The 14,942-nt window shown below is 46.3% G+C and overlaps 1 protein-coding gene across 4 annotated transcripts in view; it reads left to right on the top strand.

Annotated features, from left to right (window-relative positions):
• Nucleotides 1-14,499, top strand: part of LOC135920332 (lysosomal acid lipase/cholesteryl ester hydrolase-like) — a 36,293-nt gene extending 21,794 nt beyond the window's left edge. For all 4 annotated transcript variants that reach the window (XM_065454565.2, XM_065454556.2, XM_065454547.2 and 1 more), the window contains exons 5-11: nt 471-621; nt 5,503-5,595; nt 8,597-8,752; nt 11,502-11,573; nt 12,280-12,348; nt 13,374-13,511; nt 14,006-14,499. In XM_065454565.2, the coding sequence (XP_065310637.1) occupies nt 471-621; nt 5,503-5,595; nt 8,597-8,752; nt 11,502-11,573; nt 12,280-12,348; nt 13,374-13,511; nt 14,006-14,125 (799 nt within the window). In that variant the 3' untranslated portion in view covers nt 14,126-14,499. The remainder of the gene's footprint in view (nt 1-470; nt 622-5,502; nt 5,596-8,596; nt 8,753-11,501; nt 11,574-12,279; nt 12,349-13,373; nt 13,512-14,005) is intronic.
• The last annotated feature ends 443 nt before the right edge of the window (nt 14,500-14,942 follow it).

The raw sequence follows: 14,942 nt of genomic DNA on the forward strand, positions 1-14,942 counted from the left end.
AGAGGACAGTCTGTTTTCGTTCCCGATTGATTTGCGCGACCCTCATAGATGTTGTTGCATTCGTAAAGCTGGTGAAACGCAGTACACAGCTGCCTGTGCCCTCTATTTTTGTGCATCTGTTTGATTTCACATGATTTGCTTGGATTGTTATGTGTACATCTCACTTCACTGCATAGTGAGTCGATGCTAGGTGCGCCCACTCACGTACGTAAATTTTTAATCACTTTGAGTTCGCCGACGGCGCCAGCAACACTGGCTGCGAGTCCTGAACAATACCTGTTCCCGCGTGTCGCCTTACCATAAATAAGACATCCAGATTAAAGAACACCGGGTTGCCCCGCTCGAACGGCTGACGACCGCTAGCACAAATTGGAATATCTCTTTTAACAAAACAGGGCCGCAGCAGTCTTAGCGCGATTATGTCCCTGTCGTTGCGAGAGTGAGAGATGTTTCTCTGCGACGGTCCGCAGTTTCGACCAGATGATCGCGTACGACCTGCCAGCGATGCTCGACTATGTCCTGAACACAACGCAGCGGACCAAGCTTTTCTACGTGGGACACTCGCAGGGGACGCTGATACTTTTCGCACTGCTCTCGGAGAGGCCGGAGTACAACGAAAAGGTGAGCGTACGTGCTCTGGCCGGCGCTCGCATTCTTGTTTAAAGTTGCAAGCCTATAATCTTTTAAGCAGCTTCAAGGATTCTTGGGCCCGCATTCACATAGTAATTTGTGTTCTTCGGCACTTCGTATAGGAAGGACCGCGAATTGGGAGTGGCAGAGAACATACTGGGGAAAGGGGGGGGGGGGGTTATACAACGTAAGGTAAGCTCTCGTCAGAGGCAAACTGGACGCGCGCATGCAACGATACTCACTACCTGGTAGTCCCCATGGTTGTACAAACAATGGTTTCATCTTTATACCAAAGCTTTGATGGCGCTGTGTCCCTGAAGATCATCGTGAACGTCTGTCATGTCGCGGTTATAGGTCGAGAACTAGGTGTGCCAAAACTAGGCCTGTTTACGTGACATCCTACTGACACAGCACGGGTGCTTCGACGAGTTCACGACAAATTTTCGGCGGGTGAGTACCACTCGACACAGAATGCCTCATCTCCACTTGTCACTGCAACTTTCCACCACGCTTTGGTTAACGCAGACATGTTTAAGCCGATATTTAAGCACTTTCCTGCGACGCTCACATTGTAATCGTTTCCAGCTTTAAGCGATGCTGTAATCATTTCCGATTTCCAAGCGTGACCACTGTTGTTACGCCGCGAGCATGACTAACAGCGGGAATATTCCGACCGTGAGAGACCTTGACACTTTATTATCGCGAGCCAACTTCGTACTAGCGAAAGCAGCCAACCACGAGAAACTTCTACCGAGCAAAAAAAAAAAAAAGAAAGAAAACCAAGGCCATTCCACCCTGCGAAGGTGGTTGACTAGTGGAGCTGTAAATGTCGTGGTAGGAAAACTTGTGGTAAAAACGCTGTTGTATCACTCATTGTCTCTTAGTAACGGCGGTCACAATGGCCTTGTGGTCGCTATGATATACACTGATCGGCATACATACTCGCAACTGCAGACACATTCTCTGCGAACACACACGATTGCTAATTGCAGCGGTTCAGCCAGCCTGTCAAGGTGGCCAAATCGAAACGCGCCAAGCGTCTCAACGTGCTGACTTGCTCGCGAGAAATTAATAAGGGCGTTCTATGCCGCTTGTCAATGCGTGCAAGTAATGAAATAAAGAAAAAAAGTGTCTGTGGCGTAATGCTTTCAATATCAGGCTTCTGTACTGGAGGTCCTGTGTTCGAATCCTGCAGTAGGATGCAGTAGGACACCTTTAACAATGTTTATTTAATTATTTATTACACAGCACCTTGTTGAAAATGATGAGTTTACACTCGCAAAGCCGTTTGAAGCCAGAAGGACGAAGTTGAGGCAAATCCATGCCCTTCCGATAATTCCCACGCAGGCTGAGCCTCCCCAATAGCAGCTCCCGTAGACACTAGCGCCAGGGTTCCTTCTACAAATTATTGTATGAAACTCTATGGTATTGGTTAGTTTCTTAACTTCTTGCTTCCCCAAATGTCAGCAGATGCCATACTGGTTTTCTTTGCCTCCTCATAGAAGGCGCGGGAGCTTTGAGGCACAGACATTGAAAAACCTATGCGAGGTCAGGCATCTACAGCTACTGTGTTACAGAAGAAGAAGCGAAACGAGTGTCCCAGATAAGCAGTCAGACGCAGTGTGCAATTTCAGGATTGTGACCCTTGAGTATTAGTGATTAAAGGCAGCGCATTTAATATACCACGCGCTGAAAAAGTGGCCTCGTCTGTCGCTCCTCGTAAGTGATAAGAGCACTAAACTGTCAGACGTCTTTATGTCGGTAAACTTGACTCCTTGCAACAACCGGCTCCGCAGTACTGTCGACCTCTAAGGTCTGAAGCACGGCATCGGAGATAGACATGGAAAGAAAGAAATTCTTCAGAGCCAACCTATACGTATCATGGAAATTGGGAGACACAGACGCTGTTAGCACTTGCGACCGACTTAGCGGTCTTTGTGATTACAAATACCTCACAAGCGCTTTGCACAAGGGCCCCATTCTTTGTCAGGGTACCAGCAAGATAGGTTCGCATTTCGAAGCGCCTTGGTCAGCGTTTTGAAGCACGTGGGTCAGCGCTTCGAAGCACGTGGGTCAGCGCTTCGAAGCACGTGGGTCAGTCTGTCTGAAGCAGACTACATACCATGCCAGCGCTCGGAGCAGCGCGTAGGACATCTTTCAGCCTGAATAGAACGGCCGCCATTAAAGCGAAGCTTTTGTTCTTTCTTCCCATACTTTGCACGAGCAAGGCAAGTCTGGCCTATAGTAAACTGGGCCGATTCAGGAGGTAGTGTAACCTAATTGGCCACCTCGTAGGCCATAATAAATGGTGTCTAGACCCATGCTCTAGCGATAGTTGCCTCTGAGGAGCAGAAGCAGATCTCGAAGGCTATGCTTTAGATAACATCATGCACCGTGAGCAACTGGGGAGCCGGGAACAAATCATAAACGCCATGTTTCGAATCCCTCTTATACCAGAGCGCTATATCAGTCATCCCACAGGTCCTAACTGGTGTTGTAACGCGGTCGATCATGCAATCAGTCCAATTTCACAGCATCCCAACACCTCATAGCACTAACAGCTAGAGCTGACATCCAGCAGCGTAACTGAGCAGGTCTACCAGTAAGCTGTCGCTTGACCTTATAGCAGTTGTTCTACCGATGGTCCGTGTTCAATTTTTAAGGCTAAAGTCTTAGATGGCTCATGCGTCGACAAATCCGACGACCGTACGTCGCTATGGCACCAAACGTCAAGCGTATGCGCGAGTACGACATCAATTTCTTCAGCAACAAAAGAGCTCGATTATTTCTGTTCGCGTTGAAAAAACACCCTTCTAAAAGATCAGTGTCGGCACAAAAGTGTCTGCGTGTGGTTTTCCCGGTTTTGTTCTTTCCAGATCAATGTACAGGTATCTGAAAACGCTTTGAGGAATATAAGTACTCCTGCGAAAACTATAAATAAATCTGTTCTTGAAAGTCAGCGCTGTGTGTTTGTTTAATTTGCCTTTCCGTGTCCCTCTCATTTTGCCTGCGCCACAAGGAAGTAGGAGGCACCATATATACAAGCCCATGTGGCTACCGCCGTGGATTGAAGGGCTAAAATAAAAAAAAGTCACTCGATGAACCTGGGTATTCGTCCTAATAGTCTTCGCAGACTTGCCACGACCGTTCTAACGTTCCACTGACCCCGCAGAAGCAGCGGTGATTTCTAGGCAACCGAAAAAAAGAACAAGCGAAAAACAAGTAAAAAAAGAAACAAGTAATAAGAAGTAACAACGCATTAGAACAATAAGTTAAATAATGTTTCGTGAGCTCGCAGGCTTTCGCCTTCATCCACTTTAGCGTATATGCTAAAGTGACTGTCAACTTTTGTTCCGATGAATTCGGAAGGAGATTACGCCCTTTCCTTTGCTGCATTCTCAAGTTTCTCAACAAGGTCGCATTGTTTGGTTCACATCGTTCGATAAACAGTTGGAATGTTGAGCATTTGTGATATTTTAAGTAATAACACTACTTGGGAACTACGACTTCCGTCTAGACTACCTACGTCTGCGCGGGTCTTGAATAAATGCTTGTCGCTGTTGCTTCGGAATAGACGGTGCTCGCTTTGATATTGGAAACTAAAGATGAAAGAACGAGAACCATAAAATATGATGGATGTTGTCTCGCCGTCATAGAGCTCTTAAGTCTTCTTTGATAGCTATCGATCATCTTTGTTGCTACGCAACCGGTGTAACCCATTTCGTGTGACTTCCGTCACGATCGATGTGGCCTTCGCCGGACGTCTCGTGATTGCGGGTCGCGGAAAAATGCCGTCCGTAAGCTTCACTGCAGCTTTTTATTTTGCTTTTTTTTTCAGTATATAGATCGACATGTTCCACAAAGTCCAGTAAATCTCTTTAGTTTCAGCGAGAGCCATACGGATTTGAGTAGGATCGCAAGAAAAACAAAATGTGCCTTCGCGATTCATTCTGAAGAGGAAAATTTAATAGTGCACGTCTGGGGTCACGAACACATTACAAGGAATTAAGAGAACCCTATCTTCAGCTTAAAGTATAGAAGGGAAATTTGTCCCAGGTGAGGACCCTAATGCGTTTCGCTGATAGGCTGAGGCACCTGATCTGCGCTGATTATATTTGGAGCCTGTACCTGCACTTTGCGTCAGCTTTCGCTCACCTTTCCTTGCCATTATCTTCTATTTATATCTTTACTAGCAGACTTTATCTCGTCAATTTCCGATAACAATTTCAATACACACACTTGCTTCTATATTTCATCTTTATTTCACATTTGCTCGTCAGTAGCTATATCACTGATTCGTTAATATATTGTGGTCCTCTAAATAGCAGTTAATTAAGAAATGTTCGCAGTTAATGCAAAGAATTTACTTGCAGAATTTTTCGTTGTCATTGCCATGCTTTTAACCCCTACACATGGTAAGTACGATTGATGCAAGAATATCAGGACAACTGCCAGCTCACGAAAATGATGAGGGGAGCGACTGTAGTAGAGTTTGCTGTTGGGCTAGTTGGCTCATAAATTCGTAGTTAAAGAGAGCAAACGGAACAAGAAAGTGAAACGCACACAAACGCGTTTGTGCATGTCTCAAATTCTTGTCACGTTTCCTGGCGCTGTTTTAAATTTAGAAATCGACTGCATTATTTCGTACTCTTGAAAAGTAGCTCGCGTACTAATTCAGTATGCAAACACGTTGTTGTTGCAGAGTTGATACCTCAAGTGAAATTAGTTAAATTAACGTAAACCTTTTCAACCTGTACTTACACTGGTTACGTTATTTGTGAATGAGAGCCTACGTTAACTTAAAAATTATTTATAGTGACCTTGCAGAAGAAAGGGGATGTCTGCTGCAACTGCTGCAACGTTTCCTTTCAGATCCAGCTATTCTCTGCGCTAGGGCCAGTGGCGAATGTGACGCACATGACGTCACCGGTGCGACTGTTGGCACCGTTCGCGAAAGACGCCGAGGTGAGTTTGTCGAAGTGCTGCCTGCTGTTTCGCTACTGCTTGCTCTCCTTACAATGCAATTTGCGTTGCTACCTCTGCTGGCACTAAAGAAGTAGTTTTACTGAATATGGTGGCCACCGGACAACCCGACAATGACTCAAAGCGCAGAGCGTCGTTCATTAGCGACCGCCCGAGTCCACAAAGCAAAAATGACCCCAAAGCCCGGCCGGACGTGCACACCCGTTCAGTGGCACGAAGCTCATCGTCTTCGTTTCTTTAAGGAAAAACGCAGGAAATTCTACGGTTTTCGCATGACGCAAACGTGTTTCAGTTTGACAGGCGTCTGCGGTATCGACAGCGCTGCTGGTGACACTTCGTGACGGCGTTTGCAACTAGAATGGGGCGGAGAGGTTCTTTGTGTGGCTGCATGGTGGTCGTCATCTAAACAAAAAAAGAAAGCCGCAGCTCCAATGCACTTGCTGGAACAAACGTTAACCGAAACTGAAGTGCTTGGAGGCGGGTATTTTTTGTGGTGATGATATTTAGCTACCATTTGTTATTTCACTGCCTAAGAAGAAGTAGTTTAATGACTAGAAAATGTAGAGAGGTCGGCCGGAAAATGGAGCATCTGGCCTGCTACTCTACGTAATTCTACAGATAACACAGCCGGCTAACGGGACGTTTTTGCACGTATATAACACACGTCTATATTTAAGGCTGGCACGTAATACCCCACCATAATAATATACAAGCCGATTCGTTATATGCATGCTGTATATTTTGTATAAACTATTCGGCGAGAGAGCCCCAGCATCATCCAGCCGCAGCCCCGGGAGAGCTCGCGAAGAAAGCTTAAAACGACGAAAGACACCTTGGCAAACGTCATGGCGCAGCCATTAACTTCACGCTAGCAACGAGTAGAACACAGTGCTTTGTTTGAACACACTGTTACGAGATCTTAGCAGCGCTCGTGTTGCTGCTTGCGTCGCGCTAAAACTCCCGAACGATTAGGCATCGTTTGATAGGCTTGCGTTTTATTTGTGTGATGGCAGCTCAAACTTAAAGAAGGGAATTGCGCTAAAAAAGACACGGACGAGTAAGGACATGGACGGGCGCAAACTCGCGACTGATTTTATTCAGAAGGAACACAAATATATATACCTAGATCCTTATTGCCTAATCATTGCCTAAGCGCACATGCCAAGAACGTTTTTTCTTTCTTATACAAATTTATACTGGAATCACTTACACAATCATCACCTGACTTATCAATGTAAAAAGCCTCTGCGAGTTCACGTGCGACCTGGTTACGACTGCGCCTTAAGATTTTGGTTCTAGCCAGCAAAGGCTGGCATGCTTTATCAGGCGTAGCCAAAGGGCATGCGCCGCAATGTAAGGGCAAATTTGACCCTTTTTCGTTAACCATAGAGAGCTTGTGTTCCCTTAGTCTTTCATTTATACAACGGCCCGTCTGGCCAATGTAAACTTTTCCACATGTCAGGGGAATTTCATACACAACCCCGACCGAACACCTGACAAACTGGGTGGCGTGACGTTTGGTGCAGTCTCGCACGCATTCCTCGCCGGAGACAATCCGGCGAGGTTACCGTGCAAGAGACCTTATCTGTCTTTAAACGACACGGGAGGGGTCTAACCTTCACCCACGAATTACCTGAACAAGATAGATTGCAGTTTTTAGATATTAACATCACTTTAACACCAGATCACACGTGTTGGATGTACTCACCACGAGCCCGGAAAGACCTGTTGCCTTTTGAATCCGCTCATTCTAAGACGGTAAAACGCGCCATTGTTATGCTGTGCCTGAAGGAAGCCCTGCAGAAATCATGTGTTCACCTGGTAAATGACAGCCTCAACAATCAGATTGGCAGGTTACAGAAGGCTGGTTTTCCCGTTTCCGTCGTGGCTGCTGTGGCAGAGAAGCTTCTGCAAAGCTTGAAACCTAGAACACCTCAAGATGGTGGCGGTCAACCGAAGACCAGACCGGCGGTTCTCCCCTATATTCATAGGGTCTCCCACAACCTGAAGAATGTAGCCAATCGCTACGGTGTGCCGGTGGTATTTTCTGCCCCGCGCAAGTTGGCCTCTTTGTGCCCCCGGATTGTCTCCGGCGAGGAATGCGTGTGAGACTGCACCAAACGTCACGCCCCAGTTTGTCAGGTGTTCGGTCGGGGTTGTGTATGAAATTCCCCTGACATGTGGAAAAGTTTACATTGGCCAGACGGGCCGTTGTATAAATGAAAGACTAAGGGAACACAAGCTCTCTATGGTTAACGAAAAAGGGTCAAATTTGCCCTTACATTGCGGCGCATGCCCTTTGGCTACGCCTGATAAAGCATGCCAGCCTTTGCTGGCTAGAACCAAAATCTTAAGGCGCAGTCGTAACCAGGTCGCACGTGAACTCGCAGAGGCTTTTTACATTGATAAGTCAGGTGATGATTGTGTAAGTGATTCCAGTATAAATTTGTATAAGAAAGAAAAAACGTTCTTGGCATGTGCGCTTAGGCAATGATTAGGCAATAAGGATCTAGGTATATATATTTGTGTTCCTTCTGAATAAAATCAGTCGCGAGTTTGCGCCCGTCCATGTCCTTACTCGTCCGTGTCTTTTTTAGCGCAATTCCCTTCTTTAAGTATGTACGACCGACTCACCCAACAACGTGCTCTCCATGGCAGCTCAAACACTTAACAAAGCAGCGGTTGAATTCTCTGCCACTTTTGTAGCTCATTTATCGCCAACTACACTCTGACGGGAGCATGCTTGTTGGCCCGTTTGTCATGGGCTGTGAGTTTTTTGAAAATTTCTTAAAGCACAACTTTTCGCACTAAAACTAACTATAGTCAAAACATGCGAGTCAAGGATTCAACCGTCGTTCGCAAGTGTTTCTTGCGGCTTCATATTTTGCAGTGATGCGTAACAATGACAAGCTCGGTCATTGCGACTATTGTGGCATTTTCATGGTACAAATATGGTTTCGCGCATCACGTTGCTTTCTTTTAGATGCTTTTCCGGTTGCTCGGCGAGTACGACTTCTTGCCGAACAACTGGTTCATGAAGTTCCTGGCGAAAACCATGTGCAAGTACCACGTGCTCCGGGAGGTCTGCGAGGACGCCATCTTCCTGATCACCGGCACTGACATGCACGAGTTCAATGTGGTACGCTCAGTGCTACAGTGTAGGCAGTGTATTTACGTTTGCAGTATAAACAGCAAAAGAATATGGAAGTTCATGAAAAGTAGTGGGCGCAATTTTTAGGTGAACTCTAGGGATAGGTCAAAACAATGCAAACAAAAGACAGGGGTGCGGGCAAGCACTCACATCTGTCAGTTTGTTTTCGCTTATTCATTGCGTTTGAGTCGTCTTGCACACATTTATGTATGTTGCCTCATGGATTTCGTAAACTTTGGACCAGTAAGAAATATTCTTACGTGTAGTGTAACATATAGACTTGGAAGTGAAAGAGCGTACTGGAGAACCTGTAACAGTCGTGGACGTGCCAGCAGCTATAAAAAACAGGTGAAGGTGGAAGAAGCAATGGACAATATTCTCGGACTGTCTGCGTGCTAACACGAGCCGCTTATACAGTCGACCATTTAGAGAGCGAAGGGTGCTGGAACTCTGGCCGCAAGTGTCGTCGTCTGTGCACCGAGCTGCAAAAACGCTGCTGCGGCTTTTCGAAACTGCCTAACTTTGTGACCGCCTCTAAATGCATGATTAACACTGCCATGTCCTTTCACACTCACTCATTTTCCCTTCTAGTCATCTTTCTGTTCTCTCTTTCTATTGTCCCTCCGTAGTTATCTATTTATTCCTTTGATGAATAAATACCGCATTGCTGTCCCGTTCCCTTGGCCGTGATCCCATGGTGATAGAACTCCCCCCCCCCTTTGATTTTTCCTTTTGTTTTTTTTCCCTTCCAAACTATCATTTGACATACACTTGATGTCCTATTCGTTTCTTTTTAATTCGGCAGCCTGCGATACTTAGGTGCAGCAGGCAGAGCTTAAACCTTTCTTTCTTTTATGTAATTTTACTTGCCCACAACCATTTTCTGTCCCTCTGTAGAGTGGTAAATAGGTAAAAAGACAGGCCTTTAGTTTCCTTATGTTCTTTCTTTCGCCATTGCATCTGGTGTAAAGGAGGGCTGTTGCAGGCTGCAGGCGGACAAATCACCCCGCAAAACTTGCAGCTCCGCCTGAGCGCCACTTATGAAACGCGGTCGGAATTCATCACAGCGCCCAGTAACTCGGGGAACTAGACACTAAGCGTAGCCTGCTACGTTTGAATCATTCCACGTTAACCCGCACCAGCTCACTACTGACAATATTTGCATCACGGAGGAACTTTAGGTCGAGCCGTAGCACCTATCTCCAAAATATACAGCACATTCGCGGGAACAAAATGTCCCGTTTTGCGCTTGTGTGCGGAGGCCATCTTGCGCTTCAGTTCACCTGTTATTACTTTACGTTCTGAGTCAAATTCAGGACACTCCAATTAATAATGGTCGATGTCATCAAGAGCTTGTCAATGTACATAAGACAATGAAGTACCAAGTCCTGTCTTGCACCAATACGCTGGAGTGCAGTGTCAAAAAGAAAAAAAAGGGGGGGAGGGGGGGAGTGGCTGAAGCTCGTGCATGGGCTGTGAGATGTTACATCAGTTAATTACTACTTTGGCTAATCCATTAAGGAACCCCTATCATCCAAGGAATGTTGCTTTGTGCTTGGTGCTATTTCTCTCCCCTCCTTAAAGCAAATGCCTTGAGCGATACAGAAGGAGAGGTGACGCAACATGTACCACAGCGTCGATGCTAGTCCACTCGCGTGAAGCCAGACTTCACCTCTTTTGCCCATGTGTGTCTCAACTTGCTATGTTCGCCTATGGTGTATATTATGTACCTGTGCTAGTATTGGCAGGAATGAAAGGACAGAATGAAAGGACCGAAGCTCAAGAGATTGCGACCAGGAGTGACCGGCACATTCATAGACAGACACCTGGATGTTTACTCCTGAGCAATGTGACCTGTGAAACTGAATTAATTTTCATGTAACGAATCCAAGTGACACGCTTAACCGAGCCTGATGACTCTTGCATACACACCAAGTAGCTTTCCCGATAAAATGGAAGCTTAATTGCGAATTCCGCCTAGTTCTATTTGCGGAAAACAATTATTTCCTACACAGCTAAATACTGAGCAGCTGTGACCTCTTCAATGCAAATCTTGGCGCGGCCTGTCATACAGATTACGGCAGAAAGTCGTCGCAGTACACAGTGAAAAAAAAAAGCATTGACTATTAAGGGTGATGGTTCGTCCCATGGCTCATACATAACCTTAAAGTGTATGGCCAATGTATTGGTGAAATGAAATGAAGTTTTCTTTTTGGCCGACCTTTTCTTGCAAGGAAGCGTGGCGACGCGAAAATAGACCATGCGAAAACTACATGAAATAAACTTTCATAATCATCCCTTTGAAACTTTATTCTCGGCCATTTCGGTGCTCACAAGGTGGTCAAAATTCGTGCACAGTTTTCAACTACAAGATCTTTCATCTTAGGTGTAAGTTTGAGCTCGCTGAGCTGTACAGTAGCTTTTATTTTTAGATCATTAAGGGTAAAGATGTTGACCATAGAACATGGCAGCACCCTTGAGTACTAAACTGTTTTCTGCGTGTGCACTTAATTGGTATTACAGCCGTGCTTGTGGCGCACAAAGGGCAATCACGGTTTGCCGTAGGAATTCGTGGCAGCGCACATAGCGTTGTCGGCCTGGTTCCAGAAGAGCTTTCATTTCTCGTTGTGGTAAGCTGTTTTCACAAGACAATTAAACACGCCCACTCTCGACGTTGCGTATGTGATGACGATGCTGAAGATAACAGTATTTTATGAGGCAGTGCTTTCTTTCGCAGAGTCGCCTACCTGTAATCATCAGCCACACGCCAGCGGGGACATCAGTCAAGAACATGGTTCACTTCGCTCAGGTAAAGCAAACAGGCGATATCGCCCACACATATATCTCCCTGCATGCAACTGGGTCAAAAGCTTGCCCATTTCAAGCCTATAAGCCTAGGCTGCTTTAGCGCAGTTGTGCCTGCTAAAGCTTCGAAAGCTGGTTATACGCTTGACAACTTATAGTACCTGTTGTGTATTGAGTGTTCTAGCTGCTTCGTAAGATTTTTATCAAATTTAGTCTCACCAAGCAGTGCGTCTCCTTTAGGAGTCTGTCAGTTCGCAACTCACAAAGCTATATAAAGAAAGCGCAGGTAATCACAGAAAGACCTCAACCAACAGTAGGTGTTAAAGCAGCCTGTCCCCAATTGTAAAGTTGAGCTTTCTTAGCATCCTGCGCCTCCCTTTGCGGAGGCTGTTTGCGGCCTGCTGGTCGCTGTCTTCCACAATTGGCCGATACGGGCCATAACGCAAACCGGCACCATTTATAGTACAAACCGAGGCTACCAGGTGTGGCAGGTGATGTACGTAAGCATAAGCTCCAACAAAAACACGGTGTCGTGGGAAAATTTGTTCTTAGCGGATGTGTGAAAACAAATCGCTCTAGCCGTCAAAAATGACTTTACAATTTTGATTTGCGGTTCTTTACAATGGCGTCCCAGATATACAACATTACTGCTGCGAAGTGTTGATCACTGAATACATTTTTTCTTTCTCTATTTATTTGTCTTCACACAGCTCGTTCGAGAGAAACGGCTCCAGAAATACGACTACGGTAGCTCCAAGAACTTGGCCGTCTATGGACAGGTTAGTCTGAAGAACACAACCACCTGTAGTACGCATTTCGTACACGCCGATTTCAGTCACAATGCCAGGCTAAGCAACCCTGGGCTTAGTCACTCAGGGAAGTTGCTAACCTGGAAATGCCGACTACTGATGGCTTCCCTCTCTACTTCAAAAAAGAAAAAAAGCTTCAAGTGTGCGCCTCGAAAACGGTTACGGTGTCCGCAGCACGATATTCATCGCTGGCCTTGCCAGCCTTGGCTAGGCAATCACTCTAGCCAAACTTATCGCACTGTCTAGCCATAGTATAGACTGATAAAGTTTAGCGCATGCGTTACGTTCTACTTTCTTCGCCCTTGGTTCTATGGCACTCTTTTCCAGTCTGATAAAGGAATATAAACAAGAGAAAGTACATAAAGATAGTAGGATATGTACAGACAAGCCTACAAACCACGAGCGGTTATGTATGAACAATAATTTCCATGAGTAGCTTGTGCAGATCTCTTACGAAGAAGGTGTGCGCGAATTTATTAACTAATGTTCCATGTCGCAGCTTGCGACGCAGAAAAAAAGTGAAAAGTGAGGGGTACTTTTTGACGGAGAAAAAGCGAAGGAGACGGCTTTTTGGGGCGTTGACTTGCGAAGACTGGCTATGTGACATAATACTCCTGGCCAGTTTGTTTTCTTAGACCATCCTCACGTTCACTAAGCAAGGCCTTGTGCATCCTACGGCTACAACGCATTGCATCTTGCGCAGCCGGGAAGTCCAACACTCCCTACCACTATTCTCATGCTATTCGTGCTTAGAATGGCACGTCTCTGAAATTACGGGTTTTGATTGGGCTTTACATGCATCGACTGTTGCGAAGGGAGTGGCGAAATGACACGTTCAGTTTTTCTTTTCCTCCTAGTTCCTTACAACTCTTCCTTGTAGGAAGGAAAGCAGGATACGCACCTGGACGAATGCCTAATTGTGCCTTCGAGCTTTGTGCATCGTTGGCGTGAATCGATGGCCGTCTTCTTCACTTTACTGTCTCGGGTCTCCGCAGGAAATCCCTCCGGCGTACAACGTGTCGGGCGTGAAGGTCCCCGTGGGCCTCTTCTGGAGCCTGAACGACTGGTTCGCCGACCCCACGGACGTCAACCACCTCAGCAAACAACTGCCGAATCTCATATTAAACTACCAGGTGCCTTATACTTTTTTTTCTGCCAGTTCGTGCAATTCCGCGCAAGCGGGAACAAAATATTGTGGGATCCGAGAGCTCGAGCCAAATTGTATTCTTGCGCTCTCCGAGTAAGCAAGCGCCTGTTTTCTGGACGTGGCGTTGCGCATGTCCGTCTTTTCGTGATCATGTGTCTGCCCCTACGCCCACTTCTGGGCAGCTTGTAGTGGCAATCGGGATGAACGCAACAGATTACGATAGGCGAGTGTCGTCGGTTTCAATTGGCGGGGCAAGGGGTGCATTGTCTCATGAACTAAAGCCACAAAAGATGCCGCTAAATTTAGTACTTAGAGCATGCAATTTAATTAAATTTAACGAAACAAACTTTGGCTTCATTCTCTGTCGCGCAGACTGACGTCAGCTGCTCCAACTCATTCTACAGTTGTTGTGCGGAGCCGCAGCAGTTCCTTCGCAAGACACATTCCTATAGTTGTACACGTTTTCTCTCTGGTGCGCAGGTGCCGGATCCGCTGTTCACGCACGTCGATTTCACCTTCGGAGTGCACGCCAAGGACATTGTCTACAACGCCATGATGAAGCTTATGGACCGTCACAAAGACAAAGCCGGGTGGCTCTAGTTTCCATGCAGTGATAGCGATCAAATGCTCTTTGTGTCTTGATTTCGTGTAAAATAATATCGCATCATTTTTCTTACCCCCTCGAAGAAACGCACCCCTGCTCAAAGTGACGCAGCACAGAAGCGGCCGAGGCGGCACATTTACTTTGGAAGGGCATTGCCCCAGAAGACATGCGAAGAAGGCACCTCCCTCGAGAACTGATGTACCCTACTTACCCGGATGTACTCCGGGCGTGGGTTCGCAGTCGCCATTTTAATTTACTCCTCTCCTACATGTGGACTCGGAGCTGCATATTCCCTGGTGTAGAAGATGCAAGGCCAACATGAGTCTAGAAAGGAGTACATGAATTTTAAATAAAGGCGTTTATACCCCTATCTCGACACCTATTTTCTTAGGACGATGATGGCGCAATACGACTGCTTTCTCGTCAATGTCACGCAGAGAAGTTCCGAGATCAACCACAAATACTCTATCAACTCTGACAATTTACTTTTCGATTGTCAAATTTTCCGAATTTGAGCGTACAACAATAATTTGGCAGTCATTTAACATTCGTAAGTTCTCATTTGACGCCACTACGTCTTGTGCTTCGATCGCAGGGCGATGGCCGATGAGGCTTGCAGTCAGTCCTCGACGGCATTCAGGCCCGCCTCAGCGACACCGCATAAATCGACTTTTGTCATGACACCATGTAAACTGCCTTACCACACGCCCTTAATAACATGCCGAATCGATAAGCCACAAAGTGCTGCTGGCGGGCTGTTTGGCTATCACACATTGAGTTAACTTTCCTTACTCCCAGTTGCGTTCAGTGCTT

This window comes from Dermacentor albipictus, chromosome 2 (genome assembly GCF_038994185.2).
Source record: "Dermacentor albipictus isolate Rhodes 1998 colony chromosome 2, USDA_Dalb.pri_finalv2, whole genome shotgun sequence".
In the NCBI taxonomy this organism is placed as follows: Eukaryota; Metazoa; Arthropoda; class Arachnida; order Ixodida; family Ixodidae; genus Dermacentor; species Dermacentor albipictus.